Source organism: Dipodomys ordii, unplaced genomic scaffold (genome assembly GCF_000151885.1).
Source record: "Dipodomys ordii isolate 6190 unplaced genomic scaffold, Dord_2.0 Scaffold54, whole genome shotgun sequence".
NCBI classification, from domain to species: Eukaryota; Metazoa; Chordata; class Mammalia; order Rodentia; family Heteromyidae; genus Dipodomys; species Dipodomys ordii.
This window is the reverse complement of record NW_012267270.1, coordinates 3,648,921-3,665,933: the sequence shown is the minus strand read 5'-3', so window position 1 is coordinate 3,665,933 and position 17,013 is coordinate 3,648,921. Positions and strand designations below refer to the sequence as shown.

Sequence of the window (17,013 nt, the reverse complement as noted above, 5' to 3'; positions counted from 1 at the left end):
GCGCCGATGGCTCTCGCCTGTAATCTTAGCTACTCAGGAGGCTGAGATCTGAGGATCACGGTTCAAAGCCAGCCCGGGCAAGGAAAATCCGTGAGACTCTTATATCCAATAAACCACTAGAAAACCGAAGTGGCGCTGTGGCTCAAGTGGTAGAGCTCTCACCTTGAGCTGAAGAGCTGAGGGACAGCGCCCAGGCCGAGAGTTCAAGCCCCACAACCGACCAAAAAAAAAAAAGTATGGCTTTTCCATATACATATGTATACACATACATACATACAAACTGACTAAAGTATGGTATACAAAGGAGTGGATTCTAAAGCCAGGGGCCCATGGCTCACGCCTGTAAAAAAAAAAAAAAAGAAAGAAAGAAAGAAAAAGAAAAGTAGCCTGATCTTGTCTAGGAACACAAGTAGCAGGGCTTTGGCATTTATCTATCACACATGTTAACTTGTTATCAGAAAGGTTCTATTAGAAGCAAAGCAACAGTTTGTGGCTTGTGAGTCATATCATCAAAATGATCTAGATCCTTTGAAAACATGCAACTACCTGGGTTGTTATTTGCTATAATGTAAAAATCTAATGTGGCTCAATAATTTGCATTTTCAACAAGATTCTCAGATAATTCTCAAATATAGTAAGGTTTGGAAGTAAGAGTTATGTCATCAATCTTAGTGTAATAAATCATGGGATGCAAGTTTAATAAGACTTTAATAAAGTGTTTATCAAGATAACTCTCAAATTAGAGGGCAGTTATAAGGAGAGCTTATTGTGTTTGAGGAAGAGTTGAAAAAGTCTCCCTTTTAGTATTCCTTTTATGTGAGCCAGTGTTCTTTCCACAGGGCTTGCCCTCCAAGTATTCTACTGTTTTTTCCATGTGGCGCTGTCCACTCTGCATCATGGGAGCAACAAGACCACTTTACCCCAGATCAGAAACACTGTTGCTGGCCAATAATCTGTATATTTGATCCTGGCTAAAAGGCTGAAAAGTGATCAGGCCAGTTACTTATTATCAGCTGTGAGATTCTCCCTGCTTCCTGGAGAGAGATATCTTTTTCCCATTATATACACCCTTGGAAGAGAAGCGGTGCTCTTCTAAGAGGCTCAGGATTGAAATTGGTTTTGAGAAGATGGTATTCTTTGGTGCTTCTGTTCCACTGATTAAGAGCTGGGAAATGGGAATGAAATCTAGACTAATGAAATCTAACAAGGTGGGCTCTTGTGAGGATTCCTGGATTTGTTGTCTGATCTGTACACACAGAGAATTTCAGGAAAGAACTGAGAAGACTGATTTAATTTTAACTCCAATATCAACTTCCTCAGTGATATTCAGAAAGCAAGTCACGGAAATCATCTGAGGCTTTCTTTTTATGTCTTTAACATGAGATTGTTAAGTTTGGTGATATCAGAGGACCTTCCAGCACTAAAGATCCCTTGAGGCTTAAGATCTGCTATTCTCTGACGTTTTTTTTTAGCTTCTGCCAGAGGATTATGGTAAGATAATATAAGCCTGATGTGTTTTGAGTTCTATTGAACATACCTTAAGAACCCAGAAATGTCATTCTTGTAGTATTATGAAAACGTTTACATCAGTGTTCAATGTAATTCTGAAAGCCTGCAGCATCTCAGTATTTGTACTCAGTTTGGGATTAAAAAGAAATCTATCACTGAATAGTAAACACAGCAAGTTTCTTTTAAAATCTTACATATCTGGTAGTTTACGACTAGCCTCTGAAGAAGATAAATTTCTTTTAAAATCTTACATATCTGGTAGTTTACGACTAGCCTCTGAAGAAGATAAACAGTGAAGGAAAGTAGATGGAGATTATTTTACTTGTCTCCTTTCATCTTTTCTTAGGTCCTTGAAAGCTTTCTCCCGTGTCCCTTTCTTTAGCAAACAGATTGTGCAAAATTACAGTCTGATTCCACTTGTCTTTAAAAAAATATTTAATTGGCCTTCTTCCCACCTTGTCATGGTAACTCTTCTATGATTAACTCATTACCAGTTTGCTACAATGTCAAAAGCAGTTTTAGGAATGAACCTTGACTTTTTAATTAAATGTTTGTTCTTAAAAGGGATCTGATTTCTTGAGGCTTTTCTAGGGCCAAACTGTAGAAAATAGTAACCCATATGCTATATCATCATAGCAACAGCAGTTATTTGAATATATATTCAAGATAATTCATTTACATTATCTCAATTTATCTATTCAACATATCTGAGAGGGCAAGTAGGATATAGCCATTTTCTGTCTTAAAGAGAGACGACAGGTGACATGACTTTGTCACTGGTAGTTGGTTGTTGAACTGACTTCAAGTCTATGTTCTCCTACATCTAATTCCAGATTTTTATTTTTGGTCAGTTGTGGGCCTGGGCACTGTCCCTGAGCTCTTCAATTCAAGCCACAGAGCCACTTCCAGTTTTCTGTTGGTGAATTGGAGATAAAGAGTTTCATGGATTTTCTTGCCCGGGCTGGCTTTAAACCACGATCCTCAGATCTTAGCCTTGTGAGTAGCTAGGATTACAGGTGTGCACCACCAGCACCCAGCATTCCAGACTTCTTTTAAATCCACATATAACCAACTTTCTCTACCAGAAATCCTCATGGTACTTTGTTGGGAAATGTGCTCTTTGTAGGCCTGTTTTCCTTCCTTCTTCCTTCTTTTCTTTCTTTTGTTCATTCTTGTTATGTTCCTGTCCTGGGGTTTGAACTCAGAGCTTGGTTGTTGTCCTTTAGTTGCTCTACCACTTAAACCACAGCTCTACTTCTGGCTTTGACTTTCCTGCCCAAGCTGGCTTCAAACTGTGATCCTCAGATCTCAGCCTTCTGAATATCTAGGATTACAGGTGTAAGCCACTGGCACCTGCCTTGAACTAATATTTCTAATCAAGTCCTAAGAAAAGCCAGCCAACCTCAGATTGCTTCATCATGGCTTTTTTCCCCTCTTTTTTTATGCTAGTCCTAGGGCTAGAACTCAGAGCCTGGGCATTATTCTTGAGCTCTTTTCTTTTCTTTTTTACTCAAGGCTAGCACTCTACCACTTGAACCACAGCTCCACTTCCAGCTTTTTTAGTGGTTAACTGGAGATAAGAATTTCACAGACTTTCCTGCCCAGACTAGCTTTGAACTACAATCCTCAGATCTCAGCCTTCTTAACAGCTAGGATTATATATAGATTATATATATCTGGTTTAGCCTTTTTTTTTTTTTTTTTGCCAATCATGGGGCCTGAACTCTGGGTCTGGGTGCTGTCCCTCAGCTCTTCAGCTCAAGGCTAGCGCTCTACCACTGGAGCCACAGCGCCACTTCCAGCTTTTTCTGTTTATGTGGTGCTGAGGAATCGAACCCAGGGCCTCATGCTTGCAAGGCATGCACTCTACCGCTGAGCTACCTTCCCAGCCCCCTTAGCCTTTTTTTTTTTAACCACAGCACATCTGAAAGAAATAACATACTACTGATAATAGTGGCCCACCTCAACAGTGATTCCCAACTAGAATGGAGGGGATTAGACATGTTGTCCAGGCAGCTTCCCCTCTCTCCGCCTCTCCTTTAGGGGTTCACTCTTATCATTGTTGATAGCATGAATTATGCAGGATCCCTCATTTATTTCTTCAAAAAGTATAATTCTTCATTTTAATTTTCCTGAGCTTTTTCTCATTGGCAGTTGGGAAATGAAAGGGCATGTCTAAAAGCAGAATTATTAGTGGTTAGATAGAAGTGATTCTTTCTAGAGGCACCTTCCTCAATCTTAGCCCCGACTCAGAGGATATGAACAGCGATCTTGCAGTCATCCTTACTCATGGTTACTAATATGCTGTGTCCTTTTAGGAGTGCACACTCTGCTCACAGCTCATCTCAATGCTATTCTCATGGAGAGCCACAGTGTGGTACAAGATTCCATCCAGTTCACTGTGGATCAAGTCTTGGAGCAGCAGCATCTTGCTTCCCAGGTAATACAAATTTCACAACTTCCTCTCTCCTACCTTCTAAGAATAAAGGAATATACATTGCCATAAGGCTTAAGACTTCTTCCTTTAGTGCCCCTTCTGATCCTCTTCTGCTACCTGGGGTGATGTTGTAACCCCTCATCTAGGAGCTCAGGCTTTCACTTAGTCTTACCTCCTGTGAGATGAGTTTGAGCAAACAGGAACAGAAATAATATAGAAAAATGACTAATACTACATTCTTCCTTACCTTTATGTGGCCTTGTCCTACACATCCTCTGGAGCTGCTGCTTCACTAAGCCTTTCCTTCTTCCTCCATTTTCCTCTTTTTTTTGTTGGTGGTGGTGGGGCCTGAGCTCTGGGCCTGGGCGCTGTTCTTCAGCTCAAGGCTAGCACTCTACCACGTGAGCCACAGTGCCACTTCCAGCGCCACTTCCTTTTCTGCTTATGTGGTGCTGAGGAATTGAACCCAGGGTTTCATGCATGCAAGGCAAGTGCTCTACCACTGAGCCACCTTCCCAGTCCCCCTAATTCTTTATAATACTAAGTTCTCTTCTAGCCGACTTTCTGAGTTTCTCTGGGTTTTTTTCTTTTTTTGCTTATGTGGTGCTGAGGAATAGAACCCAGGACCTCAGGCATGCAAGGCAAGCGCTCTACCACTGAGCCACCTTCCCAGCCCCCTCTGAGTTTCTCTATCTCATCTTTTTTGGTAACATATTTCTTCATATAGTTCCCCTCCTTTCACAGAAATTTTAAAAAATATAACTATTTGTTGTTCATTATCTTACTTTTTTTTCTGAGTTGTTGTGTCAATAAGTCATTGCTGTGGAAGAAGATTTTTTTTTTTTTTTTGTCAGTCAAGGGGCTTCAACACAGACTTTCCTGCCTGGTGCAGTCCTTCATCTTTTTCCCTCAAGGCTAATGCTCTACCACTTGGAGTCACTGCAACCCCTGTTTTCTGGTGGTTAAGTAGTGATAAGAGTTTCATGGACTTCTCTTCCCAGACTGGCTTCAAACCACGATTCTCAGATTTCAGCTTTCTGAGTAGCTAGGATTGTAGCTGGCCAAGAGGGAGCATTTTTAAAAGTTTACTTTAATCCCTAAGGATCATAACAGAAAGATAGCAGTAAGATTTGGTGGGAGGGAAGGACTGTTAATGTCCCACTATGGCTGAACCCTTTGTCCTCTTGGGGAGTCTCTGAGCTGGCAGATCTGTTCCCTAGGCTTCTCAGAAACTGCAGGCCTCACTCTCGGTGGCTGTGAATTCCATCATGAGTGTGGTGACTGGAAGCACCAGCAACAGCTTCAGAAAAACATGTCTCCAGGCCTTTCAGGTTAGTAAGATTGGGATGTTTATAAATGCCATGGTTTCAATGACATGCTCCTACCTGTCTTTTAGAAGCATTACTTTTAGGAACAGTACTTTTAGAAACATTATTTGCTTCTACTGGGATCCTACAGAGTATGTGTCTTAAGTATTTTAAGAAGCATTTACTGAATGAATAATAGTATGCATAATATTTTTTAAGTGTGAAAAGTTAAGATTTGTAGTTCCTTTAGGTCACATAGCTAGTTAAGAAAGAGCTAGGATTAGGTCTGTAATTCCAAATTCTTTGGAATTCTTTGCTACTTCATGGTGACAGAATACACTGAAATAACTAAGCATCCATAACTATTGTGATGGTGTAGGATAATAGGAGTTTGGGATTGGGGCAAGGGTTCAAATCTTGACTAATTCACTTGCTGTGTGGACTTGTGCCTGCATGTAATTTTTCTGAGCCTTGTGGACAAATTGGTGGAAAAAAATTATAAACACTCATTGGGTGAAGGCAAAATGTATGCGACTATCTAAATGTTGATATCTCCCCAAGGTTTATATGTTGAAATTGTAACCCTCAAGATAATGATCTTAGGCTCCATCTTCATTAATGAGATTAGGACTCTTTTTTTTTGTTTTTTTTTTTTTAATTTTTTTTGTGGTTGGGTCATGGGGCATGAACGCTGGGCCTGGGCACTGTCCCTCAGCTCTTCAGCTCAAGGCTAGCGCTCTACCACTTGAGCCACAGTGCCACTTCCGGCTTTTTCTGCTTCTGTGGTGCTGAGGAATCAAACTCAGGGCCTCATGCATGCAAGGCAAGCGCTCTACCACTGAGCCACCTTCCCAGCCTGAGATTAGTGCTCATAATAAAACCGCCAACTGAATACTTATAGCTCACACCTGTAATCCTAGCTACTCAGGAGTCTGAGGAACGAGGATGATGGTTCAAAATTAGCCTGAAGAAAAAGTCTTTGAGATTCCACCTCCAATTAACTATCAAAATGCTGGACTGGAGATGAATCTCAAGGGGTAGAGTGAAAAAGTGATGAGTGAAAAAGCTAAGAGAGGATACAAGACCCTGAGTTCAAGCCTGGAACCCACCCACAACTACAAACAAACATATATGCACACGTATATACATGCACACATACATGTGAATAAAACATTCAAAATTTAAAAAAATAAAAGAGGCCACATGGGGACCCTTGCTCCTTCTGCCATGGTAGGACATAGGGAGAAATAAGCAGTCCACAGACCTGAAGAGCCTCACCAAAGCCAGCTCTGTCAGTCCCTAAGCTCTTATTCCAGCCTCACTGTGAGAATTTTTTTATTATTATTTTTGTTGGTCGTGGGGCTTGAACTTGGGGTCTGGGCCCTGTCCCTCAACGCTTCAGCTTAATTAAGGCTAGTGCTCTACCACTTGAGCCACAGAGCCACTTCCGGTTTTCAGGTGGTTTATTGGAGAGTCTCACACTTTACTGCCTGGGCTGGCTTTGAACCATGATCCTCAGCTCTCAGCCTCCTGAGTAGCTCACCGACAAAAAAAAGGAAAAAAAAAAAAGGAAAGGAAAAGCTGAGATTTAGCTGGGTGCTGGTGGCTCCCATCTGTAATTCTAGCTACTCAGGAGGCTGAGATCTGAGTATCATGGTTCAAAGCCAGCCCAGACAGGAAAGACTCTGATCTCCAATAAACCACCAGAAAACCAGAAGTGGCACTGTGACTCAAGTGGTAGAGTGCTAACCTTGAGCTGAAGAACACAGGGACAATGCCCAGGCCCAGAGTTCAAGCTCCACGACTCCCTCACCACCCCCCTCCAAGAATTTATAGAACTGAACTTAGATGATGACTATAGAACTTAGGTGATGACTCTGTCCTACTTTTAGGACATATCCTATTCTATCTGAAAGTGTCTAAGGCTTCCATGTTTCCCTGGGTGCAGACTGTATTGTTCCCCTAAAGGCTTGTCTGAGGAAGAGCTTTCCTGTGAACCTCAGTAGTTCAATGGAGCCTCTGCTCTTTTGGAATTTGTCTTACAGAAGAACACGTGTGTGTGTGTGTGTGTGTGTGTGTGTGTGTGTGTGAATTTGTCTTACAGAAGAACGTGTGTGTGTGTGTGTGTTCTTCAGGCTTGACCTCAGAACCTGGGCACTGTTCCTGAGCATTTTGCTCAAGGCTAGTGCTCTACCACTTGAACTACAGCTCTAGCTCTGGCTTTTTGGTAGTTCACTGGAGATAAGTCTCATGGACTTTCCTGCTTAGGCTGGCTTTGTTTTTTTGTTTGTTTGTTTGTTTTTGTCAGTCATGGGGGCCTGAACTCTGGGCCTGGGCGCTGTCCCTCAGCTCTTCAGCTCAAGGCTAGCCCTCTACCACCTGAACCACAGTGCCACTTCCGGCTTTTTCTACTTATGTGGTGCTGAGGAATTGAACCCGGGACCTCATGCATACAAGGCAAGCACTCTACCACTGAGCCACCTTCTCAGCCTCTTAAGTTGGCTTTGAATCAGAGGCCTCAGATTTTAGCTTCCTCAGTAGGTAGGATGACAGGCATGAACCACTGGCATCCAGCTAAGAACCATTTCTATAACCCCTTCATGAACAGAAGGATCTCTGGGACATTTATCTACTGTAGCAGACATAGGATAGCAAAGACCTTGATTGAAGGATCTTGCTGGGTAAGAAAAGGGAAGATAAATAGGAGCCATAACTACTTGTGTAACATCGAGTATCCAATGAGAGGGATGTCAGTGTCCTGTCTGCCTCAGCATTTAAACTTCCTGTGAGTACCAGGACTCAGCACTGTGTATCTCTGACATATTTTAGGCATCTGACAGCCAGGAGCTTGGAACCAAACTACACAAAATATTTCATGGTATCACCCAGCACCGACTTTTTCACCACTGCTCATGTGACACGAAGCAGGTAAGTGTAGTAATCAGTACTTTGTTGGGACTCTTCCATTTTCATATGTGAGAAGGTACAAATGGCTTAGATTGTACAATCTCAGACTAACCTATCAGTAAAGAAGCCTGTAATTTAGAAAAACTATGGGGAAAAGTGTTACACCTAAGTTGAGATATAGTTAGACTAAGGGTGTATTGTGTGTTTGTGCTGGTTCTGGGCTTGAACTGAAGGCCTGGGTGATGTCCCTGAGTTTTTATTTTTTTTGCTCAAGACTAACACTCTACCACCTAAGCCATAGCTCCACTTCCAACTTTTTGGAGATAAGAGTCCCCTATTTTTGCCTGAGACTTTGACTGTGATCTTCCTTATCTATGCCTCTTGTGTAGACAGGACTACAGGAATGCAACACTGTGTCCAACTTGAGATGGGGTCTTGCTAACTTTTTGCCTGGGCTGGCCCTGAACTGTTACCTTCCTTATCTCCACATCCTGAGTAGCTGGGATTACAAGCATGAGAAACCATGTCCCTGGTACAAGATATTTTTTAACCTTTATCTTCAACAGTAAAATAGGAATACCTAGAATTACTATTGTGAAGTTTGAAGATAATGTGTATAATCTGCTAAGTGCACAGCTGCTGTTATGGTGATGATATTGTGGTGGTTTTTTGTTTTTTGTCAGTTGTGGGGCTTGAACTCTGGGCCTGGGCCTTGTCTCTCAGTTCTTCAGCCCAAGGACAGTATTCTACCATTTGAGCCACAGTGCCACTTCCAGCTTTTTCTGTTTATGTGGTGCTGAGGAATGGAACCCAGGGCCTCATGCATGCAAGGCAAGCACTCTACCACTGAGCCATATTCCCAGCCCCTATTGTAGGTTTCTTATGTTTAGTTTTACTTGCTTAAAAATATAACTTGCTGGGGGCTGGTGGCTTAAACCTTAATCCTAGCTACTCAGGCTGAGATCTAAGAATTGTGGTTCAAAGCTAGCCCAGATAGAAATGTCTGTGAGACTCTTATCTCTAATTAACCACCAAAAAGCTGGAAGTGGAGCTGTGGCTCAAGTGGTAGAATGCTAGCCTTGAGATGGGGTTAAAACAAAAAGCTCTGGAGCTGGGAGCTGGTGGCTCATGCCTGTAATTCTAGCTACTTAGGAGGCTGAGCTCTGAGGATCACAGTTTCAAGCCAGCTGGGAAGGAATGCCAAGGAGACTCTTATCTCCAAGTAACCCTCAGAAAACTGGAAGTGGAACTCTGTGGCTCAAAGTGGTAGAGTGCTAGCCTGGAGCAAAAGTGCTCACGGACAGCGCCCAGGCCCTAAGTTCTAGCCCCATGACTGATCGCCCCCCCCCCCAAAAAAAAAAACTCTCCCTGAATTCAAGCCCTCATGACCAGCACACACACATCCACACACACACACACAAATGTACACATAAATGCCTTTATCTGTCCACCTTTCTGGGTATAGGAAAGCTCCCTGGTGATCTAGTAGTTAGAATCCAGTGCTCCCTCTGGATACTGGAGATCTAAGTTGTGGGTCTTTACCCTTTATGAGGTAAACAGCAAAGAACTTCAGCCTGTCTGTAGTCCTCTGAGACAAGAGAAGGGAGATCATAGCAACTAAACTCTGTCACTCTTCAGTTTCCAGGTGTAGCTAGTAATACTAGTCCAATTAAAGCCTCCCTTCTGCTCCCTCTACTCTCATTGGTGAGGCTGACTTTAGGACTCAAGTATAAGTTGAGTAAGTGAAGGAGATTATAGGTGAAATTAATATTATTGCTTTTGGCTAAGATGGGATAACAAGAGTGGCTTTGCCCTCCCACCAGAAATAAAAAAAATCAGATATAACACCTGAAAAAAATGGCTCTCAAGACATTGGACAGCCGCTAGATATGGCTGTTCATTTCCTGTAATCTCAGCTACTTGAAAGACCAAAGCAAAAAACTGCAAGTTCTTAGGTGAGATAGATACTTTATGAGACCCTATCTCAAAATAAGAGGGGTTGAGTGCTTGCCTAGTATGCAGAAGGCTCTGAGTACAATCCCTAGTACTACAGGAAGAAAGGAAAGGAAAAGAGAAAGAGAAAGAAAAAAAGAAAGGAAGATCCTATTAGAAAAATAGCTAGCCAGCGCTGTTGACTCATGCCTATAATCCTAGCTACACAGGAGGCTGAGAGCTGAGGATGGCAATTCAGAGCCAGCCCAGGCAGGATATTCCAATTAACCCTGAAAAACTGGAAGTGTCGCTGTGGCTCAAGTGGTAGAGTGCTAGTCTTGAGGTGAAGAGCTGAGGGACAGCACCAGGCCAAGTTACAGTGAATGATTTTAGAGGGCAGCAGGAAACAGATGAAGGATATGTTCGTGGATGCATGAATGAACATCTTATCAGAACTTACTGTATGTGTACATGTGTGTGCATGTATTCAGTTTAATATATATATATATATATATATATCTTACTAAAGTTTTTTTTAATTATACATTGTTTCTGAGAATAAGACCTTTAGGAAGTCCTCCACATCTCCCCCCTCCTTCTTTTGCTTGACTAATTGGATAGGGAAGTTTGGTGTCCAGGCACCCAAATCACTACACCTATGAAGTTGGCTGGCCTTTTCTGGAAAGGCCTGAGGCAACAGTGATGTAAATGCTCCCAGCACACTTTTGTCATGGCAGTAGGCACCTTCTAGGAGCCCTTGGCTACTGTTCCTCCCAGCTGACCCTCTGTGAATAATCCCACTGATTTCCTGCTAATTTGGGGGGGGGGGGCTGCTGTCTGTCCACTGTAGAGAGCTGCGAGAGGCCGCACCTGGAAGATGGCGCTGGCTTCCGCCCTCGGCCTTCCCGATGGCGAGTGCTCTCTGTGGTAAACAACTCCTTATATGGCTAAGGCAAAGAATCTGGCTTGCTTCCTCGCACCTGAACCTATTGGTGGTTCCCACGTGGCGTATCAGGGTTGGCTACCCATCGGGTACTTAAGGCTGTGGGGAATTCTCCCCGGGGTTGGGGTCAGAAGATTGCTCAAAGGTCCTGAATAAACTGCAGAGAGAAGAGTTCGGTGTCGCGTCTTCCTTGCTGGTCGAGGCGGTAGCGACAGTCCACATCTCTTTTTTTTTTCTTTTTGGTCAGTCGTGGGCCTGAACTCTGGGCCTGGGCATTGTCTCTCAGCTCTTCAGCTCAAAGCTAGCACTTTACTTCTTGAGCCACAGCATCACTTTTGGCTTTTTCTGCTTATGTGATGCTGAGGAATCGAACCCAGGGCCTCATGCATGCAAGGCAAGTGCTCTACCACTGAGCTACCTCCCAGCCTGTCCATATCTCAAAATAATATCTATCCATGTAACTAGTTTTCCAGGAATGATATAAGATAGAATCTTAAACATAATGGCTTAAAAACAATAGAATTTACTCTTGAATGAGACCAGAGGTCCAAAATCAAGCTATGAACAGGGCTGCATTTCCTCTAGAGGCTCTAGAGGCAGAATGCTTCCTGCCTCTTCCCACTTCAGGTGGGAGGTGATCTTGTCTGTGGCTTGTATAACTTGTCCCTACTTCATTCTCCTCTGAGCCTTTCCTCATCAAGTCTTTCTCTGCCTTGCTTTCATAAGGATATCTCTAAACCCAGCATGAAAGACAATCCAGATCTAAACTCGAATCCTATCTACAAAGACCCTTTCCCAAATAAGCGCACATTCCCAGGTCCTAGGGATTAGCACTTGGACAGTTCAATTCACTCCAAACATCCACATCTACAGCCATGCACATATTCTGGGTAAGGCATGTGTCACCTCACAGAACTGGGCACATGGGCAGGGGAGAGTAAGGTCCAGGAGGGTTTTAGTGAATCCCTTTTGCTTACAATTCTGATAATCCAGTGAGCTCTGCAAAAGAAATGATCTGACCTCTTTTCTTTATTCTTTGTGATGGCTTGTACCCTCAGGCCATTCATAACCCAATTAACTTGACAGATAGCTAGTGAACTCAAGGTCATAGGTCATAGGTTTGACATGGGGGGGGGGAAGGAACATTTCCTGAATCCCTAAATTGTATCAAAATTTCCACTTTGATCTCCACAAATAGGAGTCTGGATAGTGTTTTCCCATTTTACAGATAAAGAAACTGGTTACAAAATTTTGTAGTTTGCCTGAGCACATAGATAATAAATGGAAAGGCTGATCTGTACTGAGATCTCTGGGCTCCAAAGCCAAATAACATCATGATTATGGAAGACTGGAGAGGAAGAGCAACTAGGCATCTGGTAGACCCTGTCCTTCACTCAGTCATCACTACTGCTGCTTCCTGGTAATCATCACAAAGTGATCATCGTTAGCAGCACAAGAGTGCCACCCAGTGGCTCCAGCTGCACACTACAAGATCAAGGTTAAGTTAAATCTCTTGTCCCCCAGATTTTGTATCTAGAGCAAAAATAGAATCACTCTCTTGAGTAATATAGAACAAAACCATCGACAGTCATTAGTTTATGAAGAAATGAAATAAATAGGGTATGGATTTAATAGTGTTGTATATTCATGGCATGGTTGTACAGCAGTGGGAATCTTGAGTGTTAGAACAATGGGTCTGGAAGGAGTGAGGACCCTGAATAAAAAGGAGCTAGCAAGGAGATAGTTTTCTAAGGAAAGCGTTGTTACCTAGGAGGTGCAGACTAGAGCTAAATCGGAGGCCAGGCTGCCTCTTGTGGGGGCCCCAATAATAAAGGAGAGACGTGCACTGCTGTCAGTGCTCAGAGCCCTACGCCTCATGTGCACAGTCTTTTCTAAGGACAACTTCAAAAAGGAGACAATATATGCTAGAAAATCTTTTTATGACATAATTCTCAAATGATAAGATTTACCATTTTAAAGTGTGCAACTCAGGGTTCTTAAGGATATTCACTGTTGTACAGCCATTACCAAATTCCAGAACATCTCCATTGTACTGACAAGAGCCCTGTGGCTGTGAGGTTGCAATTAGTCCCAGCTTCTTTCTCCCTGTAAGACCTGGAAACCACTAATGTACACTCCATCATTCTATGGATTTGTTTCTTGTTCATGCTTCATAGAAATGCAGAGAATTTCACAGAAATTCATAGAAATTATAAAACATGTGGTTCTTTCATTTAATATGTTCCCAAGACTCATTCATTTGGAGCATGAGTATTTCATTTATCCAATTATATGGATAGATCACGTTTATTCATCAACTGATGAACACTTCAATCCTCATTTTTTTGCTTATGAAAATTATGTGGACATAAGTTTAATTCTCTTGATTATATATCTAAGAGTAGAATTTTGGGATCGCATGGAAACACTCTGTTGTGTGGTTTTGCACATACAAAGCACTTTCTCTCAAGACAGGGTCTCATTGGTGTAGCCTTGGATGGTAGTCCTTGAGGAAGAAAAAAAAAGCTCAGAGACAGCACCCAGGCCCTGAGTTCAAGCCCTAGGACTGGCACACACACAAAAATCCCCTGCTTCAACAGTTCAAGCACTAGGACCACAGAGCGCCCATTTACCCACTGGGGAAATTCCAAATGTTAATAAAATGAGTGCATCATTTTATATTCCTGCCCAATTTCTTCACATCCATATCAATGTCATTTTTTCGCTTTATTGTTGCTATTGCAACCCTAGTGGTGTCTCATAGTGGCTTCAATTTGCACTTCCTACTGAGTAAGATGTTGGAGCATTCTTCATATGTGTATTGGCAAGTTAGGTGTTTTTAGAGAAATGTCTATTCAGATCCTTTGTCCAAGTTGTGTGCCAAACTCACACCTGTCATCCTAGCTACTCAGGAGGCTGAGATTTAAGATATGATGCCAGCTCATGAAGGCAAGGTCCATGAAGACTTTTTTTTTTGCCAGTCCTGGGGCTTGAACTTAGGGCCTGGACACTGTCCCTAAGCTTGGGCTCAAGGCTAGTGCTCTACCACTTAAGCCATAGCACCACTTCTGGCCTATTCTGTGTCTGTGGTACTGAGGAATCGAACCCAGAGCTTCATGTATGCTAGACAAGCACTCTACCACTAAGCCACATTCTCAGCCATGAAGACTCTTATCTTGAGATAACCATCAAAAAGTTGGAAGTAAAGCTGTAGCTCAGATGGTAGAGGTGGCAGCCTTAAGCAAAAAAGCTCAGGAACAGCACCCAGGCCCTAAGTGTAAGCCCTAGGACTGGCGTGCACATGCCCATGTTGCCCATGTATACACATCCTTTGTCCATTTTAAAATTTCTTTTTTTTTTTTTTTGGTCAGTTTTGGGGCCTAGGCGCTGTCCCTCAGCTCTTCAGCTGAAGGCTAGTGCTCTACCACTTGAGCCGCAGTGCCATTTCTGGCTTTTCTGCTTATGTGGTGCTGAGGAATTGAACCCAGGGCCTCATCTATGCAAGGCAAGTGCTCTACCGCTGAGCCACCTTCCCAGCCCCCCTACCACCCTTTTATGACTGGTGGGTTTTGAGACAGGGTTTCCCTTCCTGCCCAGGAACATACCTTGTCTTCAGTCCTATTTTAGGCTTTCCTTTATAGCTGGGATACTGGGTGCATACCACCATGCCTAGCTTCTCTCTGTTGAAATGGAGTCTCACTAACTTCTTTGCCCAGGCTGGCCTACAGCTATAATCCATCTGATTCTAGCCTCCCACACAGCTGAGAAGCACACACCACTGTACTCACTTAAAGTCTTGCTAACTTTTCCCCAGCCTAGCTTCTAATCACAGTCCTCCCAATGTGTGCCTCCCAAGAACTTGGAATCACAAGTGTAAGACATCACCCTCAGCAGAGTTGAGTTCTTGACTCTGAATTTAAAAATCCCTTATCAGCCAGGCACTGGTGGTTCACACTTGTAATCCTAGCTACTAAGGAGGCTGAGATCTGAGGATCATGGTTCAAAGCCAGCCTGAGCAGCAAAGTCTGTGAGACTATCATCTCCAATTAACTGGAAGTGGAGCTGAGGCTCAAAGTGGTAGAACACTAGCCTTGAACCAACAGGCTCAGAGACAGTGGTCAGGCTCTGAGTTCAAGTCCCACAATTGACCAAAAAGAAAAAAAAGGTCCTGAGCTAATATGATTTATAAATACTCTTATTCTTTTGAGTTTACCTTTCAGTGACACTACCAAGCGCATCCATACTTGTTTCACTAAAACTCATCTCATTCAGGCTTCTGCAAAACTCACTTGGGACTTGTAATTTTTTAAGCACTTGACCCCAGAAGAAAAGGATCCAGCCCAGAGCACAGCGGATGCACCTGAGAGCAGCAACACAAGGCTACCTGCGGGTAAGGCTCTGGCTTTCCACATAAGCCTTGGATAAAAACCAAGTTTTCAGATTATTCCATTGTGACACCTTCTAGATTCCTCTTCTCATTCTGTGGCCCACATTCAGCTGACACCACACCTGTCATTTCCACCTGGGAACACTTTGATAGCTGGTGCTCTCTTCCCCACTGCTTCCACTTCTAAGTTCTTGAGGGTTTCCTCTTTCTAGTTTGATATAAGCCAACCTTTAAAAGAATGACCTTTCTAAAATACAAAAGTCAATTCTGCCCCATATGTATAAAAATCTATTTTTCAAGTTAGGGGCTGGTGGCTCACACCTGTCATCCTAGCTACTCAGGAGGCTGAGATCTGAGGATTGCGGTTCAAAGCCAGCTAGGGCAGGAAAATCCGTGAGACTCATCTCCAATAAACCACCAGAAAACCGGAAGTGACGCTGTGGCTCAAGTAAGTAGAACCCCTAACCTTGAGCTGAAGAGCTGAGGAAGTTCAAGCCCCATGAGACACACACACACAGCTTTCTCTGGTTCTTACTTATTCAATTTCAGCTCCTAGGATCCCCCAACCTTGCATCTTCTGTAAGATTTTTTTTTTGCCTTGATATAGCTCATTTGCATGTCTTTCTGCATGGAATTCGTTTTCCTTTCCTCTCCCTCTTTTTTTTGGGGGGTCCGGTCGTGGGGCCTGAACTCTGGGCCTGGGCGCTGTCCCTCAGCTCTTCAGCTCAAGGCTAGCACTCTACCACTTGAGCCACAACACCACTTCTGGCTTTTTTCTTTTTTTGCTTATGTGGTGCTGAGGAATCAAACCCAGGGCCTCATGCATGCAAGGCAAGCGCTCTGCCACTGAGCCACCTTCCCAGCCCCTCCTCTCCCTCTTTTTTCCTCTCGGAATTCCCCCTCTCTGACTGGCTTCTTTTCAACCTTCCAAACCCAGCTCAGGGAGGTGTCTCCTCTTGGCTAATTGCGTCCTTCCCTGTTCTACCCCTGGCCTTAGCATCCCCTCCCAGGACCTGCGATTCTACATTACCAGAACCTGCTCCAGAATGTTACTAACCACAGGCAAAGGGACTTTAAATTTGAACACATGTGTCACTTAAGAACAGGAGCTGCCTGTGGGCACTGCCCTATGCCGGGGAGAGCTTTCTGGGGAATCAGCTCTTGTCTGGGAGCGGGGAGCTTGAACAGCACTTAGCATGGGCAATTTGTGTGTGCAAATCACTGAAAGGGCCTGAGCCCCATGGCCCAACAAAGACCCAGCTCACGCTCCTAGTCCTGGCTACTCAGGAGGCTGAGATCTGAGCAGCAAGGTTCCAAGTCCACCTGGGCAGACAAATCCCAGAGACTCTTACTTCTAACAAGCCAGCAAAAAGCCGTTAGTGAAGGCGTGGCCTGAGTGGTAGAGCGTTCGCCTTGAGCAGAAAAGGCTGGTGAGAACCTGAGACCCTGAGTTCAAGCCCAGGACCATCACCAAGAAAAAAAGAAAAAGGCCCAGCTGGGGGGTGTGGGGGGTGTGAGGAGGCCTGCTCCTTCTGACCCAAGCTCCAGGGGACCCACGCTGCCGGCTTCCCCGGGGCGAGACCTGACCAAC

At 43.7% G+C, this 17,013-nt stretch overlaps 1 protein-coding gene across 1 annotated transcript in view; it reads left to right on the top strand.

The window, feature by feature from the left end:
• LOC105989176 (chromosome unknown open reading frame, human C11orf80) overlaps positions 1-15,467 on the top strand; it is a 53,688-nt gene extending 38,221 nt beyond the window's left edge. Inside the window, exons 11-14 of the mRNA XM_013021030.1 lie at positions 3,828-3,949; positions 5,167-5,277; positions 8,083-8,181; positions 15,347-15,467. Coding sequence (XP_012876484.1) covers positions 3,828-3,949; positions 5,167-5,277; positions 8,083-8,181; positions 15,347-15,460 — 446 coding nt within the window. The 3' untranslated portion in view covers positions 15,461-15,467. The remainder of the gene's footprint in view (positions 1-3,827; positions 3,950-5,166; positions 5,278-8,082; positions 8,182-15,346) is intronic.
• Positions 15,468-17,013: the final 1,546 nt, after the last annotated feature.